The following is a 22,287-nucleotide window of genomic DNA, read 5'->3' on the forward strand; positions in this document are numbered from 1 at the left end:
AGAATGAAGTCTAGACAGGCAGTGGTGGCACACGCCTTTAATCCCAGCACTCAGGAGGCAGAGGCAGGAAGATCGCTATGAGTTCAAGGCCAGCCTGGTCTACAACGTGAGTTAAGGTCAGCCAAGGCTACACAGAGAGACCCTGTCTCAGAAAAAAAAAAAAAAGAATGCTGTCTGGAATGACAGGCCTCTCACCAGCTGCTTAGACAGAGCCTGAGAAAGAGCTGTCCCTCCTATCCAGACCAGAGACACAGCCCTCCTTCAAACCCAATCCTGGGACTTAGAAGACTGAGTGAAAATAGTCATCCTAACTCAATGTCAACCATCTGCAGCCTCCCTAGAAATAAACAGCTTGCTTTTCCAAGGATCCATAACTGATAGAAATGAACACGGTACAGCATCCTTCAGAAAATTTGAGTCAAAATTGCTTCAAAGTGGAAGATACAAACACTTAGCTCTGTATCGTGTCAGCCCCCAACACTGGACTAGCGGACACTCCTGTGACCTTGAGATCAGTGGGAAGTTTTGGGGAAGTGGCACAACAGAGTATTTTCCATTTGCCCATCCTGTACAACCCCCCCCCGCCCATCACCTGTCTTATCTCTTCTGAGGGAACCTGTGAATGGGCTCCAAAACCTATAGGCGCAGGCCTATCTCCAAGCCGGGCCCCAAACTGGGCTCTACGTAGCATCCTAGTGACCCACCAGGAAACCTTGCTGCCACTGAGGTCAGTCAGCATGGAACTAGCCTTGATTCCCACTCTCACAGTTTCCAAAGACCCAGGAATCTGACAAGTGCCAACTTTACTAAGGTCACCCACCCCACACACCATGCACACAAATGACCCCACAGGTTGGTCAGTATGGAGAACTATTTATTATTACTCAAAGCTCAGGGTCCAGAGAAGGAAAGCTGGAAGCAGAGAGGAAGGGCAGAGGTGGAAGGCTGAGAGGAAGAAGGGCATGTGGATGTCTAGATGGCAAGCCTAGACGGCGGTGGCAAAGCCGACTCTGTTGTTGCCCATGTCAAAGATGGCGTAGTAAGACCTGAGGAAGACATCTCCAAGGATCCACATGGGCTGGCCACTCTCAGAGGTCAGATAGGTGGTCTCAAGGCCGACCATGCAGTAGCTGCCCTCCTGTCCAACAGAAAGACAACAGTCACACACTTGTTCAGGTGTGGACTTAACTTCGGCCTTCAATGACACAAAGACTGTCCAAAGGGCTCTTGAGCCAGCTGACCGTCCATAGCAAAGACCGCAGGCGCTTGAGGGGAAAGGGGTTGTTTCTCTAATAGCTGACTTCAAGTTGCAGTGGTTCTAAGAGGCTGAGGCCTTCTTCCTTCACAGACCACCCGCCCCCCTGCTCCAGGCCTGCACCAGGTGAGCCTGGTCATTTGGCCTTGAAGACAGACCACCTTTGATTGAAACCTCAGCATAGCTTTTCTAGACTGACAGCTCTGCCCAGAGGAACTAGGCCTTACCTGGATGATGTAGGCAGAGGGTGACAGAGGGAGCTGGACACCATTGAGGACAAAGCTGAAGGTAGGCAGGCTGCTGACACTGTCACAGTTCACAAAATACTGCAAGAGGAACAGGGCCGAGGCTGATATAGCTTACTCAGAAGAGTGCCCAGCACATCTGCCACCTCAGCGTTCTATACCCTAGGCCCGAGTCCCCTGTCTACTGTGGACCGGAGGGAACAGTGGCCTGCACACTCTTAGCATTCAGCAGCATTGGCCCGGATGGGGAGGGATCCGAAGACACCTGAGGAGCCCACTACACTAAAGCGTTGCTCCTGATGGACTGTCCATTCCGAGAGATTGAATTGCTGCCTCCCTTAGTAAGTGCCCTTGAACCTACAGATCTGTAGAACATGGAGCCCTTTGTCAGTGGCATACACACCCTCACCCCCGGAATCACTGGGATGGGCTCCTTAGCAAACCTTCTGCAGGGCTTAGGACCAAGCAGGCCAGGATAGCATGGGGAAGTAAGGGGGTGTGGCTTTGCAGAGCTGTCCCTTGTCACTCATTTGTGTGGCCCCCACCTTCTGGTTATTTGACTCTAATCCTAAAGTGTTTAATTCATATTTCATGGTGACTTCAGCTCAGAGGAAAAGTCTTGCCCTGCCACACTCCCTCAGCTCCAGCCTCTAGGTCTCCACCCTACCAGGGTCACAACATCCCTCCCTGCCCTGACCAGTGCCTTCAGTAGCTAAAAGCCTAGAGGCCAAGGACTCAGCTATCTTTGTGTTCCCAAAGAGAAATTGCAAAACACACACACACACACACACACACACACACACACACCTCGCAGGAACGCCTCCTCCAGACTCACCTCTCCGTATTCTCCTTCCTCGGCTCCGATGGCCTGCAGCAGCTCACTCAGGTACTGGGAAGGCATGGTGAGCAGAGAGGTGCCGGTGTCTACAATGCCCTGACAGCCTTGGGAACACCAGCCAGAGGCCTGCTCACCAATAAAGAACCTGAATGGTAAAACAGACAGCGGCCTCAGCTCCCACCTATCTGTCCCAGGGAGTCAGAGGGTCTTCCTAAAAGGGCCCCACAGGTGGATGCATGCAGAGACAAGTTGTTCTTGAGGAAGGTAAGGGGACCCCCACCTCACACCACCTTAGAGTCTATATGAAGACATATGAGTGGCCTAGACACAGCAAAAGCCAGAGCCACTGGTTGTTGCAAGGAGTTTGAAAACACACGCTCTGAGTTTAACCTGTGGAGTTAGACTGCAGGGCCCTCAACCCTGAGATTGGATGTCCTGCCCTTCCCTGTGGCCTCAACCCCGCTTCTCCAAATTTGGGCTTTGATGCTCCTGGATGGTTTGGGTCGCTGTGACTTTGGGAGAGGGCCTATCTTAGAGACTCTCTCCCTCCCTCCCCCACCATTGGGTGTCTGCATTGGCCAGTAGTTTCTAGGGTTGTCTTGAGGTACCAGGACACACTCCCCAAGGCCCCCACCACAGACTCACTCCTCGATGCTAATCTGCCAGTACAGCTCCCGAGTGACAGGAACCCAGGTGATCTCCCCAGTGTAGAGGTTCTCATCCACACCTCCAAACACGATCTGTCCTCCATTAGACCCCTGCTGGCTACAGAAGACACAAGGCAAGGGAAGGCCTGAGCAGCCAAAGAATTCCTGTGGTGAAATAGCTGCTTCCTTCATCTCACACTGAGGCTCCCTCAGACTGGCACTCTGTGGGGACAGTCAGTGTTTCTTTTAGATTGGAGCTTTCTGAAGATGGGCTGTTTCCCTCAGACGGGCTCTCTCAGAGGCCTCAGTGCTTCAGACTCTGGAGTGAAGATGGCTCACAGAGCCCCAGCCCTCCCTGGAGGGACTGATACTTTGTGAACCCCACCAGCTATTGTGTTGCCTTCTGCTTTTTACCTCATGCTGGTTGACAGAACTCATCACACAAGCCTGCTTGTTAACTTTTCTATTGAAACAGACAAGTGAGGCTTGGGAGAGGGGGTAGTGGGAGAGGGGACAGTGGGAGAGGGAGTAGTGGGAGGGGGGAGAAGGAAGAAAGTCTTTCACATTGTTGTGGTAGCCCATCACTAGCAAACAGTAGAGAATGAAGGGATAGACTGAGGTGACAAGGAGAGTGATTAAAAGAGGCAAAAAGTAAGTCAGCAGAGTTGGTGACAAGTGAAGGTGCCTATGTCAGATCCAAGCCCTCAAACCTGGGCACTCCCTAGAAGGAAGCTAACTCAGAAGAAAAAAAGAGACACATGGGGCCCAATCAGGGCCTGCTCTGGTCTGCTGGAGGGATAACAACAGGTTACAAGTCAATCCTGACCCAAGCCCAAAGACTCCAGGACCAGCTGGAACAATAGATCAAAGGAGATGAAACAGGAGACTGCTATACAAGAGAGATATGCAGGAGAAAGTCCAGGCCAGTGAGGGACCTCAGTGGGGCAGGCACAGGAGTCAGACCTAGGAAGTGCTTGGGTGAAAGCCAGACTCCCAGACTTGAGCCTGAAATAGGAGGCTTGTCACAGTTAAAGAGCACAAAGGACAGTGTGCTGGCAGGATGGCTCAGCAAGTGAAGGTACTCCTGGCTGAGCTTGACAAATTGGGTTCCATCTTTGGGACCCACGTGGACCCAAAAGGAGGGAACCAACTCCTGCAAGTTGTCCTCTGACCTCTATAAGCTCACTGTGGCCTATGCCCCAACCCCTGCTCTAATACAAACAAATAACTGTTAAAAAAAAAAAATAGGAGCAGACAGGAAACAGATCTAGGGTGGGGTGTGTAAAACTCAGGAACTGGAGAGGGAGGCTCTGCAGGAACAGGTCTGGCTAAAGCCTCCAACCCTCAACCTATCACAACTCAGTTGGGTAGTGGAACGACTGAGGGTTTGTAAGTGGTTGCTTACCTGCCAAGGTAGACACCAAAGAGTGGCTGGGAGAGGGCACCCTCCTGCAGCAAGCCCTGCAAGGCGGTGGTGGCGCCCCCTTCAGACAGCCCAGGGTAGGCCAGGCCCATGATGCCATCAAATTTTGCATAGACAAAATTGGTACCTGGCTCATTCTCACTCAGGCCAAACTCCTGGTTGGGGACCTGAATGCCTTGGACCTGGAGAGGAGGTTAAAGAGAGGGATAGTGACTGGGCCTCCCTCCTCCTCCAGAGCCCCTCACTCCTGTTCATCCCTTCTCACTTCAGCACCCCTCACAGGAGCCATCTTCTTTTCAAGTGTCAGGACAGACCCTGCATTGTCCCTGCCCCTGCCCTGTCCCTCCCTCCTCTGAAGATCTATGTCTCTGATGAAAATGGCCGCAACCGAAGGCTCCCTCGTGACTTCCTCAGCTCCTGGCCCTGAATGGCCATGAGTAAGAGTCAGCACTGTGAATGGACGAGGTCCTGTGCAGACATCCGTCTTATGAGCAGAATATCCATCATGTTTCAGGGGCTCTGTGTAAGGCCTCCCGCCATCTTCCTCCCACCCCCGCTGGGCCAGCTAGGAGTAGGGACCCTCACTCACCGTCATAGTGTCATAGCCAAAGAAGCCAGTCAGGCTGCCGGTACCATACTGCAGGGAGAAAGTCTGCCCTTCCGTGTAGTAAGTGGAGGACTCACTGGGGTTGTAGCGGGCATGTGTGGCTGCAAGGACAGGTGGGTTGCTGAGTGGAGGGCTCCCTGCTGTGGAGCCCAGAGCCTGCCATCCCTCACAGCCTGTGCTTAACCCCAGCATCCCCTACTCAAGACTTCAAGGGGTACCCAGCAGTGACTCACCCATGAAGAGCCCTAGCACAGACTTAGGACCAGAGATAATCGGACTCCAGGGCTCTGGCAGGGACCAAAACTGTATTACAGAGGTAACCTCCATCTGCCTGTGCAAACTACTGCAGGAGGAGACCACATCCAGGATTGCTCCCACCCATCCTTTAGACACCCTGATGCAAACATGATGCGGAGATTACTCGCAACTAAAGGACTGCCTTGTGCTGGTGACCAGGGTGGGTGGGATGGAGCATAATAGAGTGGGAAAGTGAGCTGCCAGAGATGGAGGAATATATTTCTTACCAAGAAAGGCAAAGGAGCCACCCAGCTGCAGGGCCAGCCTCATTGGCAAGACTTGGATTCAACATGTGACCTCATGTGAGTGGGGAACAGAACCCTCCCCTCCAGGAGTAAGTTCCCCCAGCATCCCTAGGGAGATCTCTGTCCCTTCTGCTACCCATCCAGCACTCACTGCAGGCCTGGCTCTGGCAGTAGACAGAAGACACCCACAGGTTGGAGGAGCCAGTGTCGAAAAGGACCAGGAAGTTCTGGGGTGGAGTCCCGATGCTGATCTCGCCATAGTAGGAAGCCTGATGGGGCAGAGGGCATGAGGGGGATGTCACAGGGGAGACATTAGCTCTCAGAGATCCAGGGGCCCAACTATAACAGAGGTAAGCAGGAAAGAACCCAGCTTGTGCCTTTCAGACCACACCAAAACTAGCGGTGCAAGTCTTCCCTCATAAACTGCTCCATGGGAGGCAGAGACAGGCAGATCTCCATGAGTACAAGGCCAGCTTCGTCTACAGAGCAAGATCCAGGATAGCTAGAGCTATTACACAAAGAAATCCAGTCTCAAAAAACCAAAAAATAAAAAAAATAAATAAATAAAAACTGCCTCATGCCTAGGGATGCTCAGTCTATCCCTGGGCAGTCCAAATGCTCTGTGTGGGCTCAGAGGCAAGGACAGTAAGAACTCCCCTCAGACTCTTTAAACAGTTGTCCACAACAGATTAGAAGAAGAGGCTACACCTCAAGGCACTGAGGCAAGGAGACTTCAGCTTTGGTAGCAGATTCAGAGACTCCCCGGTGGGTGTTCAAGCCTGGAGAGATGGCTCAGTGGTTCAGAGCACTGACTGCTCTTCCAGAGGTCCTGAGTTCAATTCCCAGCAACCACTTGGTGGCTCACAACCATCTATAATGAGATCTGGTGCTTTCTTCTGGCATGAAGGCAGAGCACTGTATACAAGACAATGAATAAATAAATCTTAAAAAAAAAAAACTTACGTCCATGTAGGCCATGGGCTCATAGAGCACGCTGAAGTCACCAAAGTTGCCCAGGCGGTACTTCCTGCCAATATCGTGCTTGTGGGTCTTCAGAAAATCTTTGAGCACACCCTTCTCCTTCATGGTCTCGCGGACTGTCTTCATTTTCTTCAGGGGGACCCTGAGGAAGGCTGTGTGTCAGGCCTGTGCCCTGGGTCCTTCCTCCCAGACCGCTCCCCCCCCCCTCTCATCTGTCTGTCCGTCCGTCTGTCTGTCTGTGTGTCTCTCTTTCTCTGTCTCTGTCTCTCTGTATCTCTCTGTCTCTGCCTCTGTCTGTATGTCTCTGTCCTGTCTCTCTGTCTCTGTCACTGTGTCTCTCCGTCTCTCTGTGTGTCTGTCTCTGTCTCTGTGTGTCTGTCTCTGTCTTTGTGTCTCTATCTCTGTCTGTCTGTCTGTCTGTCTGTCTGTCTCTCTCTCTCTCTCTCTCTCCTGGCTCCATCTGTGTGCATCAATCTCTCTACCACTCTTTGCCACAATGTCCATTGTTTGTATCTCTCTTCCATCCTCATCTTTTTGTCTTGATTTCTTTCTAGCTCTTTCTCCCTTTGTCTTTTCCTTCCCTTTCCTCCGGCTTCAAACTCCTCCTAAGTACTTGCTCCTAGATTTAGGAATTAATCAATTTCAACCACATCCACCCTCACCCCCCATAGAAGTACCCCCACATGGAGCTACCCCTGCTGCCCAGGCCCTCTGCTCTAATAAACCCTGCAACTCCCTCCCAAGAAGGGGAGAGCGCCTTGGAGAATTGTCCTTGTTAGAATCAGTGTGTTTATGTCTTTGTATCTCAGGCTGGCCTCAAACTTAGTACATATCAAAGAGCGGCTTCTACCTTCTGATCCTTCTGCCTCTACCTCCCAAGAATAGGTCACCGCACCCCATTTCTAGAGCACTGGGGGTTCAACACCAGGGCATCATACATGCTTGGCAAGTATTGCCCAACTGACCCACATTCCTGCCCACAGTGCTACATTTTTTAAAAGGTGCCAGAGAAAACAGGTTCACCCCAAAGCATCCTTTCCTGTGGTGGTCCTTGACACTGAACACCAGCCCATGTCACAGAGCATGGAGTAAGTGGAACCCTACTGATCAGCCCTACTTATCAGTACCATCACCATCCAGAGAAGTCACTGTGCTTCTCAGGACATTGGGAAAGTGGCTTGGGAGCTGCAGGGTTAGCACTTTGCAGTCATAGTTTCTGCCAATATCACTATAAGCATGGCTGTCACTGCTCAGAGGTCTCTGCCGATGCACCTGCTTGCTCTGCAGCCTAGAATTCCCTTTTCTTTTACTTCTTTCTCCATCTTGCCCCTTATTCTCTTAGGACTCTATGTTCCAGCTTTTCTGTGCTAAACCTCTTGACAAGAGTCACCCCAGTCACTTCTACTGAGTTTGCACAATGGAAGTTTTTGGGAGGAGCTGACTTTTCACCCAAGAAACTACCAAGCAGCAGGCTGAGTAAGATGGCTCAACAGGGAAAGGTGCTGTTGCCAAGCCTGATGGCCTGAGTTTAGCTCGTAGGATCCATAATGGTAAAAGGATGCACTTTGTCTTCTGACCTGCACATGTGTTCTGTGGCACGGGTACACTCACACTGGCCCTCATATACACAAAATAAATTTTAAAGCAAAAAAAAGATTGAGTCATAATTTAAAAAGATGAGGTACCAATGTCTGCAGATACTCAAGTCCATGGGCATTACCTATAATGTGTGCAAATCCTCCCACTACCTCAAATTATCTCCAGATTACTATTAACAGCTACTAAGGGGCTGAAGACATGGCTCCGTGGATAAGAGCACTGTTTCCTCTTCCAGAAAAGCGGGGTCCAATCCTCAGCACCCACAGTCAGTTGTGGTTCCAGTCCCAGGGGATCTGACACCTCCCTAGCACCATGCACTAGGCTCCAGGCTCCCACTGCAGGCTCTCTGTGTCCATAGTGGTCTCCAGTCTCACCTGAGCAAAGATGCCTCCAAGATCGGGAGGCAGAGCAAGGCTACCACCATCCACTTCATGATGCCGATTCGCAGCTGGTCTCACAGGAAAACTCGCTTCGAGGTCGACGGTTGCAGTGGAGTGAAGACCTGAGCACTACTCCTTCCTGTTATATACCCAGGAGCTGGCCCAGTCCCTGACTCCCAGCCCTGGGCAAGCATGACCCCTGCCCTGGACCCCAAAGCCAAGGTGTTCCTTGGACTCTGCGTATCAATAGTTCTCTGTTTTTCTTTCTTTCTTTCTTTTTTTTTTTTTTTTTTTTTTTTTTTTTTTTTCTTCTTTTCTTTCTGGAGCATGACCGTGACACTTTTCATCTTATTGACTTTTAATTCAAGCAGACAAGGCCGGTGGATAAGTGATAAGAGCAAACAAAGTTGGCCATACCGTGGATGGCAAAGATACAATGCCCCTGGAGTCAGAGGCAAGGTGTTAGGGTGTGAGGGCTTGAATGAGGGACCTGGGACCTGACAGCTGGGCCCTCAGCTTGGCACTAATGACATTTGGAAGCAAATAAGCCGGGCATGGTGGCGCACGCCTTTAATCACAGCATTCAGGAGGCAAAAGCAGGTGGATCGATTTGAGTTTCAGGTCAGCCTGGTCTACAAAGCAAGTCCAGGTCAGCCAAGGCTAACACACAGAAACCCTGTCTCAAAAAAACCAAAAAAGAGAAAGAAAGAAAGAAAGAAAATTTAAAGCAGATAATTCTTTGCTCCGGGCACTGTTCTTGGTTACTGTAGGGAGCTAGTAGTACCCCGATCTTCCCACTATAAGCCAAGAGCACCCCCCAGTTGTAGCCACCAAAATGTCTCCAGCCATTGGTGGTTTCCTCTGGAGACAAGTCCTTGAGGACTGCTGTTGTATCTGCAAGTGACATACTTGAAGATCTGACTTCAGTCCTCCTTTCCAGTGCCCCCTTATGCATCTGGGTGCAGGGGTTCAGGGTGTCTGCAGGATGAGGAGCCAGGGACCAGCCTGGTGGCTATTGTCACAGTGGCAACAGTGGCCTTGTGTGCAATGTGAATGCTGAGACGGTGCTGGTGCATTAAGTCAGAAGGGATTGGTGGCTTGGGAAGGTTTTGGCGTGAAATGGCGTAAACTCAGCAGGGCTCACTCATAAGGGAGTGTCACACCAGCTCTGCCATATGAACAGGACAGATGCCCAGAGCAGGATGTGAGCAGAGGAGCCACACTTGTGCCTTGCTGTTTTTCCTGTTGTCCCTTCTCCTTCCCTGTTGCTGCTCAGAAGCTTTATTTGGCTGGGGAGCTGGGGGTTGACCCTAAAGTCGCTTATGTGCCAGTCTACTGTACCACTGAGATATACCCCAACCCATTTTGTTGGTATGTTCATGTGGTCTATGTTTATGTTTACATGTGTGTTTGTGTGTGCACATGCATTTATCTATGCAGGCACATGTGGAGGCCAGAGGGTGATATCAGAATGTCTTCTTCAATGGCTTATCTGCTTTGGTTTTTTTTGTTTGTTTGTTTTTTTAATTTTCAAATAACTTCTAGTGTATTTCCTCTGTGTGTGTGTGTGAGCGGGGAGCTAGAGACAAGTGTTCAGGAGTCACAGCTGCGGGAGTTCTTTTCCTCTCCTTCCACCATGTGGGGCCTGGGAACAGAACTCAGATTCTCAGCTTTGGTGACAAGCTTCTTTCCCAGACCTCCTCTGGCCCTGGTCTGTCCCCTGCCCAATATCTAAAAGGTTCAATTTTTATGTGTCAGGATCTTCAAGACCTGAAGACACACGACAAGTCACCAAGGCCATCTTCCTCGTGCAGTGAGGCAGTGGGTACTGACCCATTGGTCACTGGTCACTCTTTGTTCCACACGCTGCATCTCTGACAGTGCTGCCTGCGAGGCACTGGGCCTCAAGCAGTCTCAGATGGTCACCAGATGCTTCCTGGGTGTTTTTTTTTTAAGTTACACTTATCTATGTATGTATGCACTGTGTGTGGATTTGTATACATGGGTGTTTGTGTGCTGTGGCTTATATGTAGTGATCAATGAGAACTTGCTAGGGTCAGTTTTCTCCTTTCACCATGTGGGTCCCAGAGATTGAACATGGGTCATCAGGCTTTGCGACAAGTACTTTTAGTCACTGAGCCATCTTACTGCTCCACCTGGCACCTTCCCCCCTTCCCCCCTCCCTCATCCGCACCCCCACCCTACCTCCCCACCTACCTCTGGCCCAGTGCATCTCATCTCTGAACCTCCCAGTATGCAGAAGCTGAGTGTTCACATCCTCATAGCTGTCAGAGATCCCAGAAATCACGAACAACTGATGGAGCCCACCAGGCTGTTTGCAATGGGCCTTAGCTGCGCCTCACACCGCAGTATCCCAGTGGTCCAGCTTCCACTCAAGCTCATCTTCCTTTTTATGTTTGATTGTTTGGTTGGTTGGGGTTTTTGTTTGTTTGTTTGTTTTTTAAGACAGGGTTTCTCTGTGCAGTCTTGGCTGTCCTAGACTCACTTTTTAGATCAAGCTGGCCTTAAACTCACAGAGTTCTGCTTGCCTCTGCCTCCCAAGTGCTGAAATTAAAGACATGCACCACCACGCCCAGCCAAGTTCATCTTCTTTTCCTAGCCTACACATCCTCCTTGCTCCAGCCTCAGCAGCCCTGCTGCTTCCTCACTTTGCAATCCACCTGAAAGCTACCTCCCCCATCAGGACCCAGACAAAGGCCACAGAGTCCTCCCTCTGTTGCCCACCGATTCTGAAACCACTATGGAAAATGCATTTTCTTTTCCTAGTGTTATTTCTTTCTATCCCAATGACTTTACCCAAATTCAACAGCCTCTAGGTCACAGAAGGGTCTCTTCCTGCACACAACCTCTTAAACAGTCAAAGAGAAGGGCACTGCAAAGTCACACAGGGAGCTGCCAGTGTTTCTGGAACTTGGCCATGTGAATTAGATGGTAGTGAAGCCAGGAATTGTGCAGCACGTCTTCTTTCCAGCACCTGGGAGGCAGAGGCAAGAGGATCTCTGAGTTCAGAGAGCCTGGTCTGCTTAGTGAGTTGTAGGACAGTTCCAGAGGTACAGAGTGAGACTCTGTATGGTTTGGGGTTCGAAAGGGGTGGGGAGGAAGGAGCAGACATCACTAAACAATCCAGTTAACCTTGGCAGACATCACTAATCAGTTATTTTAGTCTTTTGTACAGTCCTCAGAGAGGCCTGTAGATTTTCTTTTTTTGTTTTGTTTTTTGAGACAGGATTTGTTCGTGTAGCCTTGGCTGTCCTGGACTTGCTTTGTAGACCAGGCTGGCCTTGAACTCATAGCAGTCTGTCTGCCACTGCCTCCTGAGTCCTGGGATTAAAGGCCCACACCACCATACCAGACTGGGCCTTACACTTTAGATTATAGCTCTTCCCAATCCAACACTAACCAATAACCCCCAAGTCCGTGTGTGTGTGTGTGTGTGTGTGTGTGTGTGTGTGTGTGTGTGTGTCCATCTGTACAAGCATGGGTGCTCATCTGTTCAAGCATGTGTGGAGGCCAGAGGTTGATGTCAGGTATATTTCCTCAATCTGTTCTCCACCTTAATTTTCTAAGGTTTATTTTTATTTATGTATATGCTTTATGCACATGTGAGTGCACAGCATATATGTCTGAGTGCCATTGGAGACCAAGAATTGGGTATTGGGTCCCCTGGAAAGGGAGTTTTGGTGGCTGTGAGACATTCAAAATAATTAGGGGGACCTGACCTTAGGTCCTCTGGAAAGAACAGCAAGTCCTCCTTACAGATGTGTCACCTCTCCAGTCCATTTGCCTTATTTTTGAGAGATAGATTCCATCACTGAGCCTAAAACTCATCTATGCTGGCTGGCCAGCAGAGCCTCGGCCTCCTCCTCTCTCTAGCCGCCAGCCCTGGAGTCATAGATGTGTCCCTCCATGACTGGCATTTATGTGGGTTCTATACAAAATGGTATATGTATCACTTTTTATAGAAATTAGTTGGGCCTGGAGTTTCACTCAGTGATAGCATGCTTGCCTAATGCCCATGGGATACTGGGTTCAAGGACCAACATCAGCAAAATATGGGGGGGATCTAAAAAAAAAATCAGGGTGGCTTCTTCAAAGTATGAATGCTTACACCTTTCAAATTACCCAGCAGCCCTTGTTGTACACAAGCCACACTGCCTGTGCCAAGGCAACTTCTGTTCTGTTCTTATCGTGTCTGATTGCCACAGAAACATGTTTCCATGCATTAAGATAGGCTGAGGGCTTATCGGCTCCGCAGGCTGCATGCTGCTGTATCTTTTTGGTAGCTGGGAGTACTGGGCCCAATCCATTTGGGTTCTGTCCAGTTTCCTATTGCTATCAATAGCTCAGCTCCCACACCAGAATGCACCCAAAGGCATGGAGTAGTGAGGTCCCCGTCATCAGTGGCATGCAAGCAGAGGCTAAAGGACCCTTTCTGAGGTAGTCTGATGGAAGGGTTTCTTGCTCTGGGTGTGAAGCTGGGTCCGGATCTGAAATTTTTCTGTGTGCTGGGATGTCTGCGCTTAACCCCAGGGTTTTCTGAACCTTGTGTGGGGCAGTTCACAGGGTGAAGTTTTTGTTAGAGTGTCTGGTATGTGGTTGGATTGTTACTTTTCTCCTTAAATGTTGAGGGAGGTTTTTGTTTTTTTTTTTTTCTCGTCATTTTATTATTGTTTGAGGACAGCGGGGTACAAGGACTTGTTATGTTGCCCCAAACAGCCTTGAGCTTGTAGACAGTCCTCTCAACGGTCAGGAGGACAAGCTTGAGATGTTTTTTCGGGTGTTACTTTTGATTTGGGGTTTGTTTTTTGTTTTTTGTTTGTTTGTTTGTTTTTTGTTTTTTGCATTTGTTGTTGTTTTAGGACAAGCTCACACCATGTCACCTCAGCTAGCCTAGACCTCACGATGTACATCAGGCTGGACTGGGATTTACAGAAATCCTCCTGCCTCAGCCTCTCCGAGTGCTGACATCACAAGTGTGTCCCACCATGCCCAGCTTTCTTCTCATGATTTTAATGTAGGCACATGGTTCCCAGCTCCAACAGCCATCGCTGTGGTGTCTGCTGGTGACTTCCTGTCTCCATCCCTCCTTCCGGAATTTACTAATTAGGATTTGGTTGTAAGCAAGAACTAGACCTGAGGTTGGACATGGTCCTCCAACCACCACCCCGCCCCCATCCACCTGCCACTAAAACATCCCATCCCTAAGGGTGCAGTAGGCAGGGCTTGGTGTCCCTGTTTAATCACAGGACTCTCACAGCCACCCTGCAGATAACCTTACCCCCTTCTATGGAGGAGTCAGTTTTATCTGTTCCTATGTAAATATATGGAAAGAAATCTCTTTATCAGTGGACACATAGAAAGAGACTGCTTCTGTCCTCTGATCTATTGATTAACTATGCTTGTTCAGGGATGATTGCTTCCTGCATCAGGGAAAGGGAGCCTCTGGGTAGATGGGGAAGCTCAGCCTCACACTGAGCTGGCAGCTGCAGGAAGAAGAGGAGGGGTGGGGCCCCAAATCAAGGAGAGCCCTGGATGGAACACCCCAGGATGCCTTTTTTGTATCTCATTCTGGTTTTGTAGCTCCCTCCCCTCCATGTGCTTCCTCCCCAGTGTCTGTCTGACAAGGTCTTGTTGTAGCCCAGGCTGGCCTTGAACTCACCGTCCTTTGGCCTTAGCCTCCTGCATGCTGAGATTCCAGGCAAGAGGCTCCAGCTGCTTTCTCTGTCTCCCTGGCAAACAGCAGGTGAGAGTTTCATTTCTAGAGAAAGAATGAGATCACAATTCCTAGGAAAATCCTATTGGGTCAAACACCTGACCCTGGACCCAACCACTGTGGCTGGCAGGTGGGGAGCTACCAGGCCCTGGCTACTCCCACAGGAAACATCTTGAAGAGAGTGGATGGGAGCACTCAGAAGTAAACCCACAGGAGAAGTCAGACTCCGGGGGGGGGGGGGGGGAATGCATGAGTTGCTTCTGGGTCAACAGTGTGGCAATGTCCACATTTCTGCGGTGACCCTCATGGGCCCTGCATCCAACTTCATTTGACTCTTTTCATGCATCTGAAAGGATGTGATTCGCAATTTGCCCTTAGCTTCTCTTTAGGAAACTAATCTCTACTATCTATCTGTTTTGTTTGTTTGTTTTTGGTTTGGTTTGGTTTTTTGAAACAGAGGTGGGTTTTTTTTGTTTTGTTTTGTTTTCTATGTAACCCTGGCTGTCCTGGAGTTGCTTTGTAGAGCAGGCTGGCCTCGAACTCACAGAGATCTGCCTGCTTCTGCCTCCCAAGTGCTGAGATCACAGGCATGCCTCACCATGCCTGGTCATCTATCTGTTCTTTTACTCAGACATGCACCTTGCGGTCTGAGGCTCCGTGTCCTCGAATATGAAATGAGAGAAAACCCTCCCTGCAGTGTAGCCCCGTAACTCGGTGAAGCCACAATTACAAACAGAGGATGTGAAGGCAAAGAGATTTGAAGCTGGTTCCAGTGGTGAAGGTCTGAGGAGGAAGGATCACAAGCTCAAGGCCTCTGTTGGCTACAGAGTGATGTCAAAGAGGGCTGAGGCTGTGGCTCAGCTGGTAGAGGGCTTAGCATGCACAGAGCCCCAGGTCTGATCCCCAACATCCATACAGTACTGCATGCCTGTGATCCCAGCACAGGGCGGTGAGGGTAGGAGGATGAGAAATACAAGGTCATCTCAGCTACATAGAGTGTTTGAGGTCAGACTGGACTGCAGGAGACCATCAGAAAACAACAAACCCAGAGTGAGTTCAAAGCCAGCTTAAGCAACTTACTTAGACCTTGTCTCAAGATAAAAAAGGAGGAAGGAAGGAAGGACTGTGGGCCTGAGATGCTTGTTTGTTTGTTTGTTTTGGAGACAGGGTTTCCCTGTGTATCCTTGGCTGTCTTTGGACTGACTTTGGAGACCAGGCTGACCTCAAACTCACAGCAATTCGTCTGCCTCTGCCTCAGGAGTCCTGGGATTAAGGGTGTGTGCCACCACGCCCCCCTCAGATATTTATTGTTGAGCAGCAAACCACTCATCTAGCAAGCATGAGGCTCTAGGTTCAATTCCAAACACACACACAAAAATCAATCATGTTGTTAAAAGACTAAGGGCTCATGTGGTAGAGACTCGCTTAGAAGGCTCTGGTTTCTGCTTCTATTATTGTCAAGAAAAATTAATAAGCAAAAGAGGAGAGGAGAGGAGAGGAGAAGAGAGGAGGGGAGGAAGGGAAATGAATGTGTATCCTCAAAGCACTCCAAGCAAGCAGGTATCATGGGGCACGCCTTTAATCCCAGCACTCTGGAGGCAGAGGCCAGTGGATCCCTGTGAGTTCAAGGCCAGCCTGGTCTACAATGCAAGTCCAGAACAGCCAAGGCTACACAGAGAAACCCTGTCTCAAAAAAACAAATTAAGGGGGAAAACAAACAAACAAACAAACAAAAAACAAAAAGAACTCCAGGCAATGTGGGGCTCGTCCCTGCTATCAGGTCAGCTGCGGATGGTGCATAGCCACCCATAAAACAGAGACAGAGGCTTCAGGTGACATAATCTGAATGTCTCCTCGAATGTCTAAGGAGCTAGCTGGTCCCCAGCCTAGTCACCCAGGAGACTGAGAGTTTGCAAGGATTGTATTTCTCTGTCTGTTTGCTCCTAAGCCAGTCCCAGGAGGAGAGACAGTTTCCACAGTTTCCAGAAACATCCATCCTGTCCTCTGGCCCAGACACTGTATCAAGGGAGATGTGGCTGGGGGTCGTGGGTCTCCATATGGACGGCAGGCCCAGGCAGCACCTCTCAGCTTCCTCCCTGGCTCCTGGTCCTCTAAAGATGGTGCCTCGTTGAGTCTGGAAGCTGGGAGGGAAACCAGCATACCCTCTCCCCGCATGAACCCGCAGCTATGGGCAGTGCAGATAACAACCAAAGGTGGTATTTGAAAAACAGAAGTGGCACCTTCAGTGGTCATGAGTGACCCACTTATAGCAATGGCCTCCTTATTCAACACTTGTTTGTTCCAAATCACCACAGCTCTATTTTTTTATTCTATCTCTCTCTCTATCTATGTATCTATCTCTCTATCATCTATGTATCTATCTGTCTGTCTGTCTCTCTATCTATCTACCTATTCATCTGGATGAACATGCCATAGCTTATATGTAGAGAGGAGAGAAGAACTTGGGGAGTCAGTCCTCACCTTCTTTCAAGTAGGTCGTGACAATCTAACCCAGGTCCCTCAGTTCAAGGCCAACCAAGGCCAAATGAGACCCTATCTCAGAAAAGAGAGTCTTCTTCTTTCTTCTTTTCTTCTTCTTCTTCTTCTTCTTCTTCTTCTTCTTCTTCTTCTTCTTCTTCTTCTTTTTCTTCCTCCTCCTGCTCCTCCTTGTCCTCCACCTTCTTCTTCCTTTTTCTTTGGATTTTTGAGACAAGATTTCTCTGTGTAGCTCTGGCTCTTCTGGACTCACTTTGTAGACCAGGCCGACCTCGAACTCACAGAGATCTCCCTGCCTCTGCTTTCCAAGAATGCTGAGATTAAAGGCGAGTGTCTTCACTCCTGGCGTGTTATTCTAGCCCTCCTGTGGACATTCTCTCTGTGTTGACACAAGCCACTGGAAGTGTTCATGATGCTAGGAGTCATGATTCTCAGCTGGTGAAGTAAGGGGAACTCCTTTTATTCCCTAGCCCCCCAGTTGTCCTCAGCCATCCTGTCTCAGTTTGGAATGGGGTGCAAGACCTGGATCCTGTCCTTGTGTCCCTGTCTCTAAGAGTAAGAGCAGTTGGCCGGGCAGTGGTGGCACACACCTTTACTCCCAGCACTCGGGAGGCAGAGGCAGGTGGATCACTTTGAGTTCCAGGACAGCCTGGTCCACAAAGAGAGTCCAGGACAGCCAAGGCTACACAGAAAAACCTTGTCTTGAAAAACGAAAACAAACAAACTAACAAAAGAGTAAGAGCAATTGGGACAGCATCAGCACCACCATTACTCAGTCTTCCAGCGTGTCTCCTTCTCCTGCTGGAAGCTAAGGGCGCTAGCATATCATTCTTAGCCTCCTGTGCCTCTTTTTTTTTTTTTAAGATTTATTTATTTATTATTTATACACAGTGTTTTGCCTGCAAGGGCACCTACAGGCCAGAAGAGGGCACCAGACCTCACTATAGATGGTTGTGAGTCATCATGTGGTTGCTGGGAATTGAACTCAGGACATTTGGAAGAACAGCCAGTGCTCTTAACCTCTGAGCCATCTCTCCAGTCCCTGACCAATGCCTCTTTTTTTCCTCACTTCTTCTCCTTTCATCCCCTTTTCTCCCTGCCTCCTGCCGCTTTCTTTCCCTCCTTCCCTCTCCCCCTCCACACCATTTCTATTCTTCCTCTTTTCCCTCTTCTTCTCTTCCTCCTCTTCCCCTCATCATGTGACCCCAAGTTCCTGGGGCTTTCTAAGAAACTCCTAAGAAAGCAAAAGAATGAAGTCTAGATGGTAGTGGTGGTACACTCCTTTAATCCCAGCACTCAGGAGGCAGAGGCAGTCATCTCTCTGTGAGTTCAAGGCCAGCCTGGTCTACAACATGAGTCGAGGTCAGCGAAGGCTACACAGAGAAACCCTGTCTCAGAAAAAAAAAAATGAAGTCTAGAGTGGCAAGCCTCTCACCAGCTGCTTAGATAGAGTCTGTGAAAGAGCTGTCCCTCCTGTCCAGACCAGAGACACAGCCCTCCTTCAAACCCAATCCTGGGACTTAGAAGACTGAGTGAAAATAGTCATCCTACCTCAATGTCAACCATCTGCAGCCTCCCTAGAAATAAACAGCTTGTTTTTTACAAGGATCCACACTGTTAGAAGTGAACAGGGTACAGCATCCTCCAGAAAATTCTAGTCAAAGTTGAAAATACACTCATAGCTCTGTATTGTGCCAGCCTCTGACACTCGGCTAGCGGACACTCCTGTGGCCTCGAGATCAGTGAGAAGTTTGGGGAAGTGGCACAACAGAGTATTTTCCACTTGCCCATCCTGTACAATCCCTCCCCCACCCCCATCACCTGTCTTATCTCTTCTGAGGGAACCTGTGAATGGGCTCCAAACCATGAAGGCGCAGGCCTGTCTCCAAGCTGGGCCTCAAACTGGGCTCCACTTAGCATCCTGGTAACCCACCAGGAAACCTGTGGCCACTGAGGTCAGTCAGCATGGAACTGAGAGATCCACCCTAACTCTGTTTTAAAGCAGGCTCATACAGGGGACAGGCCCTGAGGAATTCCACCCTGCAGAACTGACAGCTCTAGCCTGCACAAACAGGAACTTACCCCACTCACCCCCACCCCGAGAAAGTTAAAACAGCAAGGTCCCCTCTGAACCCAGGCTGAGGCATAGTTTTAGAACTACCCAGTAGAATAAAGGTCATGTGAAGTAGCCAATAGGATTGTTACAAATCTGCCTTTGAAAAAGTTTAAAAACTCAGTGCTTTTGTTACTCAGGGTTGCCTCTCCCTCAGGTGCAGGTGGACCCCATCCAGTTGGACCAATAAACTTCCTCTTGTATTTGCATGGAACCAGCCTCTGCTTCTCACTCGGTCGCTTCCCCAAATAGACTCTCCTGATCAGAGTCTCACAGTTTTGGTGCATTGGCTGAGAATCGAAGCACCGTTTGAGAAGAGAGGACCATGATGGGAGGGTTGCTTGAGCTTCTGTCAGGTACTGTAGTCTGTCTCTGTGTTGTCTTACTCTGTATAATTCTGTGTCCGCTTATTATTGGTTCTGGTTTTGGTTTGTTAGCGAATGTCTGTGAGGGTGACAGTCCCTCAGCCTGAAGTCGGGGTTCGAGTCCCCGCCAGGATGGCCGACACAATTCCTCTCCACCCAGTGTGTGGGCGCCTTGTGTCTGGTGGATATCTAGGCCTCCACACATTGGTTTGGTTTCTTCCTCGTCAGTGGCAGTGGCGAGCTGTTCTGGTAGTCTGTATCTTTGTGTTTGCTTGTGGACTAGGACTGATGGCTTTTATCTGACTATGGGACAGGCGGAGTCTACTCCTTTGGCTGTGGTTACTGACCATTGGACCGAAGTTAGAACCAGAGCGCACGACATGTCACTGGTGGTCAAGAAGGGGGGAAATGATCACTTTCTGTTCTTCCGAATGGCCCTCATTCAAAATTGGCTGGCCAGCCACTGGCACCTTTGACCTGAGAACCACCATGGCTGTTAGACAGGTTGTTTTTGGTATTGGGTCTGAGGGCCACCTGGCCCAGGTTCCTTACATTGTTATCTGGAAGGAGCTCATCACTGACCCACCCCCGAGGCTTCGTCCATCTCTCCCTAATCCGATCTCACAGGTTCTCACCTTACAGGAGCAACAGCCCAAAGAACAAATTCAGAAACCTGCTGTTCTCCAAGATCCTGAGACTACAGACTTGCTACTTCTAGGTCTACCTCCTCCATCCCCGCTGGTCCCCAGGCCGGCCTCTCTCTCTCCTCCTCTCCCACCAGCTCCTCTTCTTCCATCACCTGCTTCTCTAGCCGCTCCTCCGGAGCACCCTGAGACTAAAGGCAGTCTGGAGAAGGTCCCCACTCCTCCATGCCTTTACCCTCCACTCCCCCCACAGCCCTGGGGGACCCCAATTGTTGGCTGTCAGGACCTGCAATAGGAACCTGGAGCAGACGGGCCCTGTCACCCAATTGCACGGTGACCCTTCCTCTTAGGGTCTTGGACCTCACGGATGCAAAAGGTCACCATTTATTCAAAATTGGCCCCCTTCTCGTCTTCTGATTTCTACAACTGGAAGGCCCAACACCCCCCTTTTTCAGACAATCCTCAGAGCCTCACTAACCTTATAGAATCTATCTGTTTACCCATCAGCCCACTTGGGATGATGATTGTCAACAGCTCTTACAGATTCTGTTCACAACCGAAGAAAGAAAACACATCCTGCTCAAGGCTCGAAAGAATATGCCGGGTACAGATGGGAAACCTGGGGGACAGCGACGATGGCTTCCCTCTTTGCAGACCCACCTGGGACCCCAACACCCCCAAAGGTAGGGAGTGCCTGAAGGGCTACCGCCAGGCTCTGTTAGCAGGCTGCAAAGACACGGCTAGGTGACCCACCAATTTGACCAAGGTGAGGGAGGTGCCTCAGTGAAGAAGGCTCAGATCTGCCAAAGAGAGAGGTAAAGCACCTTGGGTTTTACTCCGGGATGGACAAAGATGGCTCTCACAGGCCAGAGAAGAGACTATACTCCACGTACCTCCTCCAAAGAGCCCAAAAGAGATGAGAGAATTCTTGGGCACTTCCGGGTTCTGCCGCCTCTGGATACCTGGCTTTCAGGACTAGCGGCCCGTCTCTATCCACTGACTAAATATGGTCACCCTTTAACCTGGGGTGAACAGGAGAATAAAGCCTTTAAGACTATCAAACAGGCCTCACTGTCAGCACCTGCCTTGGGGTTGCCCCACCACAACAAGCCATTCTACTTATTCATGACAGAAAACAAGGGCATAGCTAAGAGGGTCCTAAGCCAGAGTCTGGGACCATGGAGGAGACCAGTGGCACACCTATCCAAGAGGTTGGATACAGTGGCAGCGGGGTGGCCCCCTTGTCTCTGCCTGGTGGCTGCAGTCACCTTACTGGTCAAGGATGTGGACCAGCTGACTCTGGGTCAAAATCTAACTGTGTCAGCCCCCCATGCCTTGGAGAATGTCATCTGTCAGCCTCCAGACTGAAGGTTAACAAATGCTCGGATGACTCACTACTAGACTCTTTTGGTAAATGCAGACAGGATCACCTTCGCACCATCAGTGGGCCTCAACCCAGCCACGCTGCTCCCAGACCCTGAAATGGACATCCCAGAGCACGATTGCCGGCAGGTATTGGCTGAGGCCCATGGATGGCACAAGGACTTGGCTGACCAGCCCTTGTCAGAAGCTGAGGCTACCTGATACGCAGACGGCAGTAGCTTCCTCTTGGATGGACAACGGCGAGCAGAAGCAGCGGCGGTAGATGGACATGGTGCTGTCTGGGCTAAAAGACTGACACCTGAAACCTCGGCACAAAAACCTGAGCTTATAGCCCTTACTATAAGGCCCTGGGACTAGGGAAAGGCAAACCGATCAACACCTGCACCGACAGCAGATAAGCATTTGCGACCGACCACATCCATGGAGCCATCTATCAACAGCGGGGTCTCCTGACCTTGCATGGGAAGGAAATCAAAAACAAACACTTGATCCTAAATCTACCCCAAGCCCTACACCTACCTAAAGAGGTAAGCGTTATACACTGCCCATCAAAAGTCTAACTCTCCAGTAGCACAGGGGAATGATCTGGCCGACTGGGTAGCCAAGGAAGTGGCGGCACAAACAGAAGCCCTTATCCTAAGCCAAAAACAAAACAAGGACTTTGACCCTGCCTGGGACTGGACTAAGGGGTGGCCTCCCCTAGTCTGCACAGAAGAGGATGAAGCAGAAATTACTGGGTATGCCTCCAACTATCATTTGCCTAAAGAAGGACACTGGAAAACTTTAAAGGGAGAAACTATTCTTCCCCGAGAACAAGCAGCTGATTGGATAGGACAGATGCATAATGGACTCGTTTAGGTCAGAAGAAACTAACTGAAGCAGTAAAAGGATGACAGATGTTCGTCCCAGACCTGAGGACCATTGGCAATGAGGGAACAAGAAGCGGTGTATATTGCCAACAGGGAAACAGCTATAAGGGCTATAGACAGCAGAGAAAACGTCCCAGAGGGGACCATCCCAGAGTGCACTAGGAAG

The 22,287-nt window shown here is 50.0% G+C and overlaps 1 protein-coding gene across 1 annotated transcript; it reads right to left on the reverse strand.

Annotated features, from left to right (window-relative positions):
• Positions 1-866: 866 nt before the first annotated feature.
• LOC127195134 (gastricsin) lies at positions 867-8,570 on the reverse strand. The gene is made up of 9 exons (XM_051152558.1): positions 8,512-8,570; positions 6,521-6,680; positions 5,709-5,826; positions 4,998-5,116; positions 4,391-4,590; positions 2,984-3,103; positions 2,336-2,483; positions 1,483-1,581; positions 867-1,138 (listed from the first exon to the last, which is right to left on the reverse strand). Exons 1-9 carry the CDS (start codon positions 8,568-8,570, stop codon positions 986-988), a joined length of 1,176 nt encoding a protein of 391 aa, XP_051008515.1. The 3' UTR covers positions 867-985.
• Positions 8,571-22,287: the final 13,717 nt, after the last annotated feature.

Source organism: Acomys russatus, chromosome 11 (genome assembly GCF_903995435.1).
Source record: "Acomys russatus chromosome 11, mAcoRus1.1, whole genome shotgun sequence".
Classification (NCBI taxonomy): domain Eukaryota; kingdom Metazoa; phylum Chordata; class Mammalia; order Rodentia; family Muridae; genus Acomys; species Acomys russatus.

Excerpts from the sequence above, each read along its gene's own strand:
- LOC127195134 (XM_051152558.1), bottom strand. The coding sequence starts at position 8,570 with ATGAAGTGGATGGTGGTAGCCTTGCTCTGCCTCCCGATCTTGGAGGCA. Across the intron at positions 3,104-4,390 it reads TTTGGTGTCTACCTTGGCAG|CCAGCAGGGGTCTAATGGAG; the intron begins GTAAGCAACCAC and ends TGTCTTCTGTAG. Across the intron at positions 2,484-2,983 it reads TGGCAGATTAGCATCGAGGA|GTTCTTTATTGGTGAGCAGG; the intron begins GTGAGTCTGTGG and ends TTTACCATTCAG.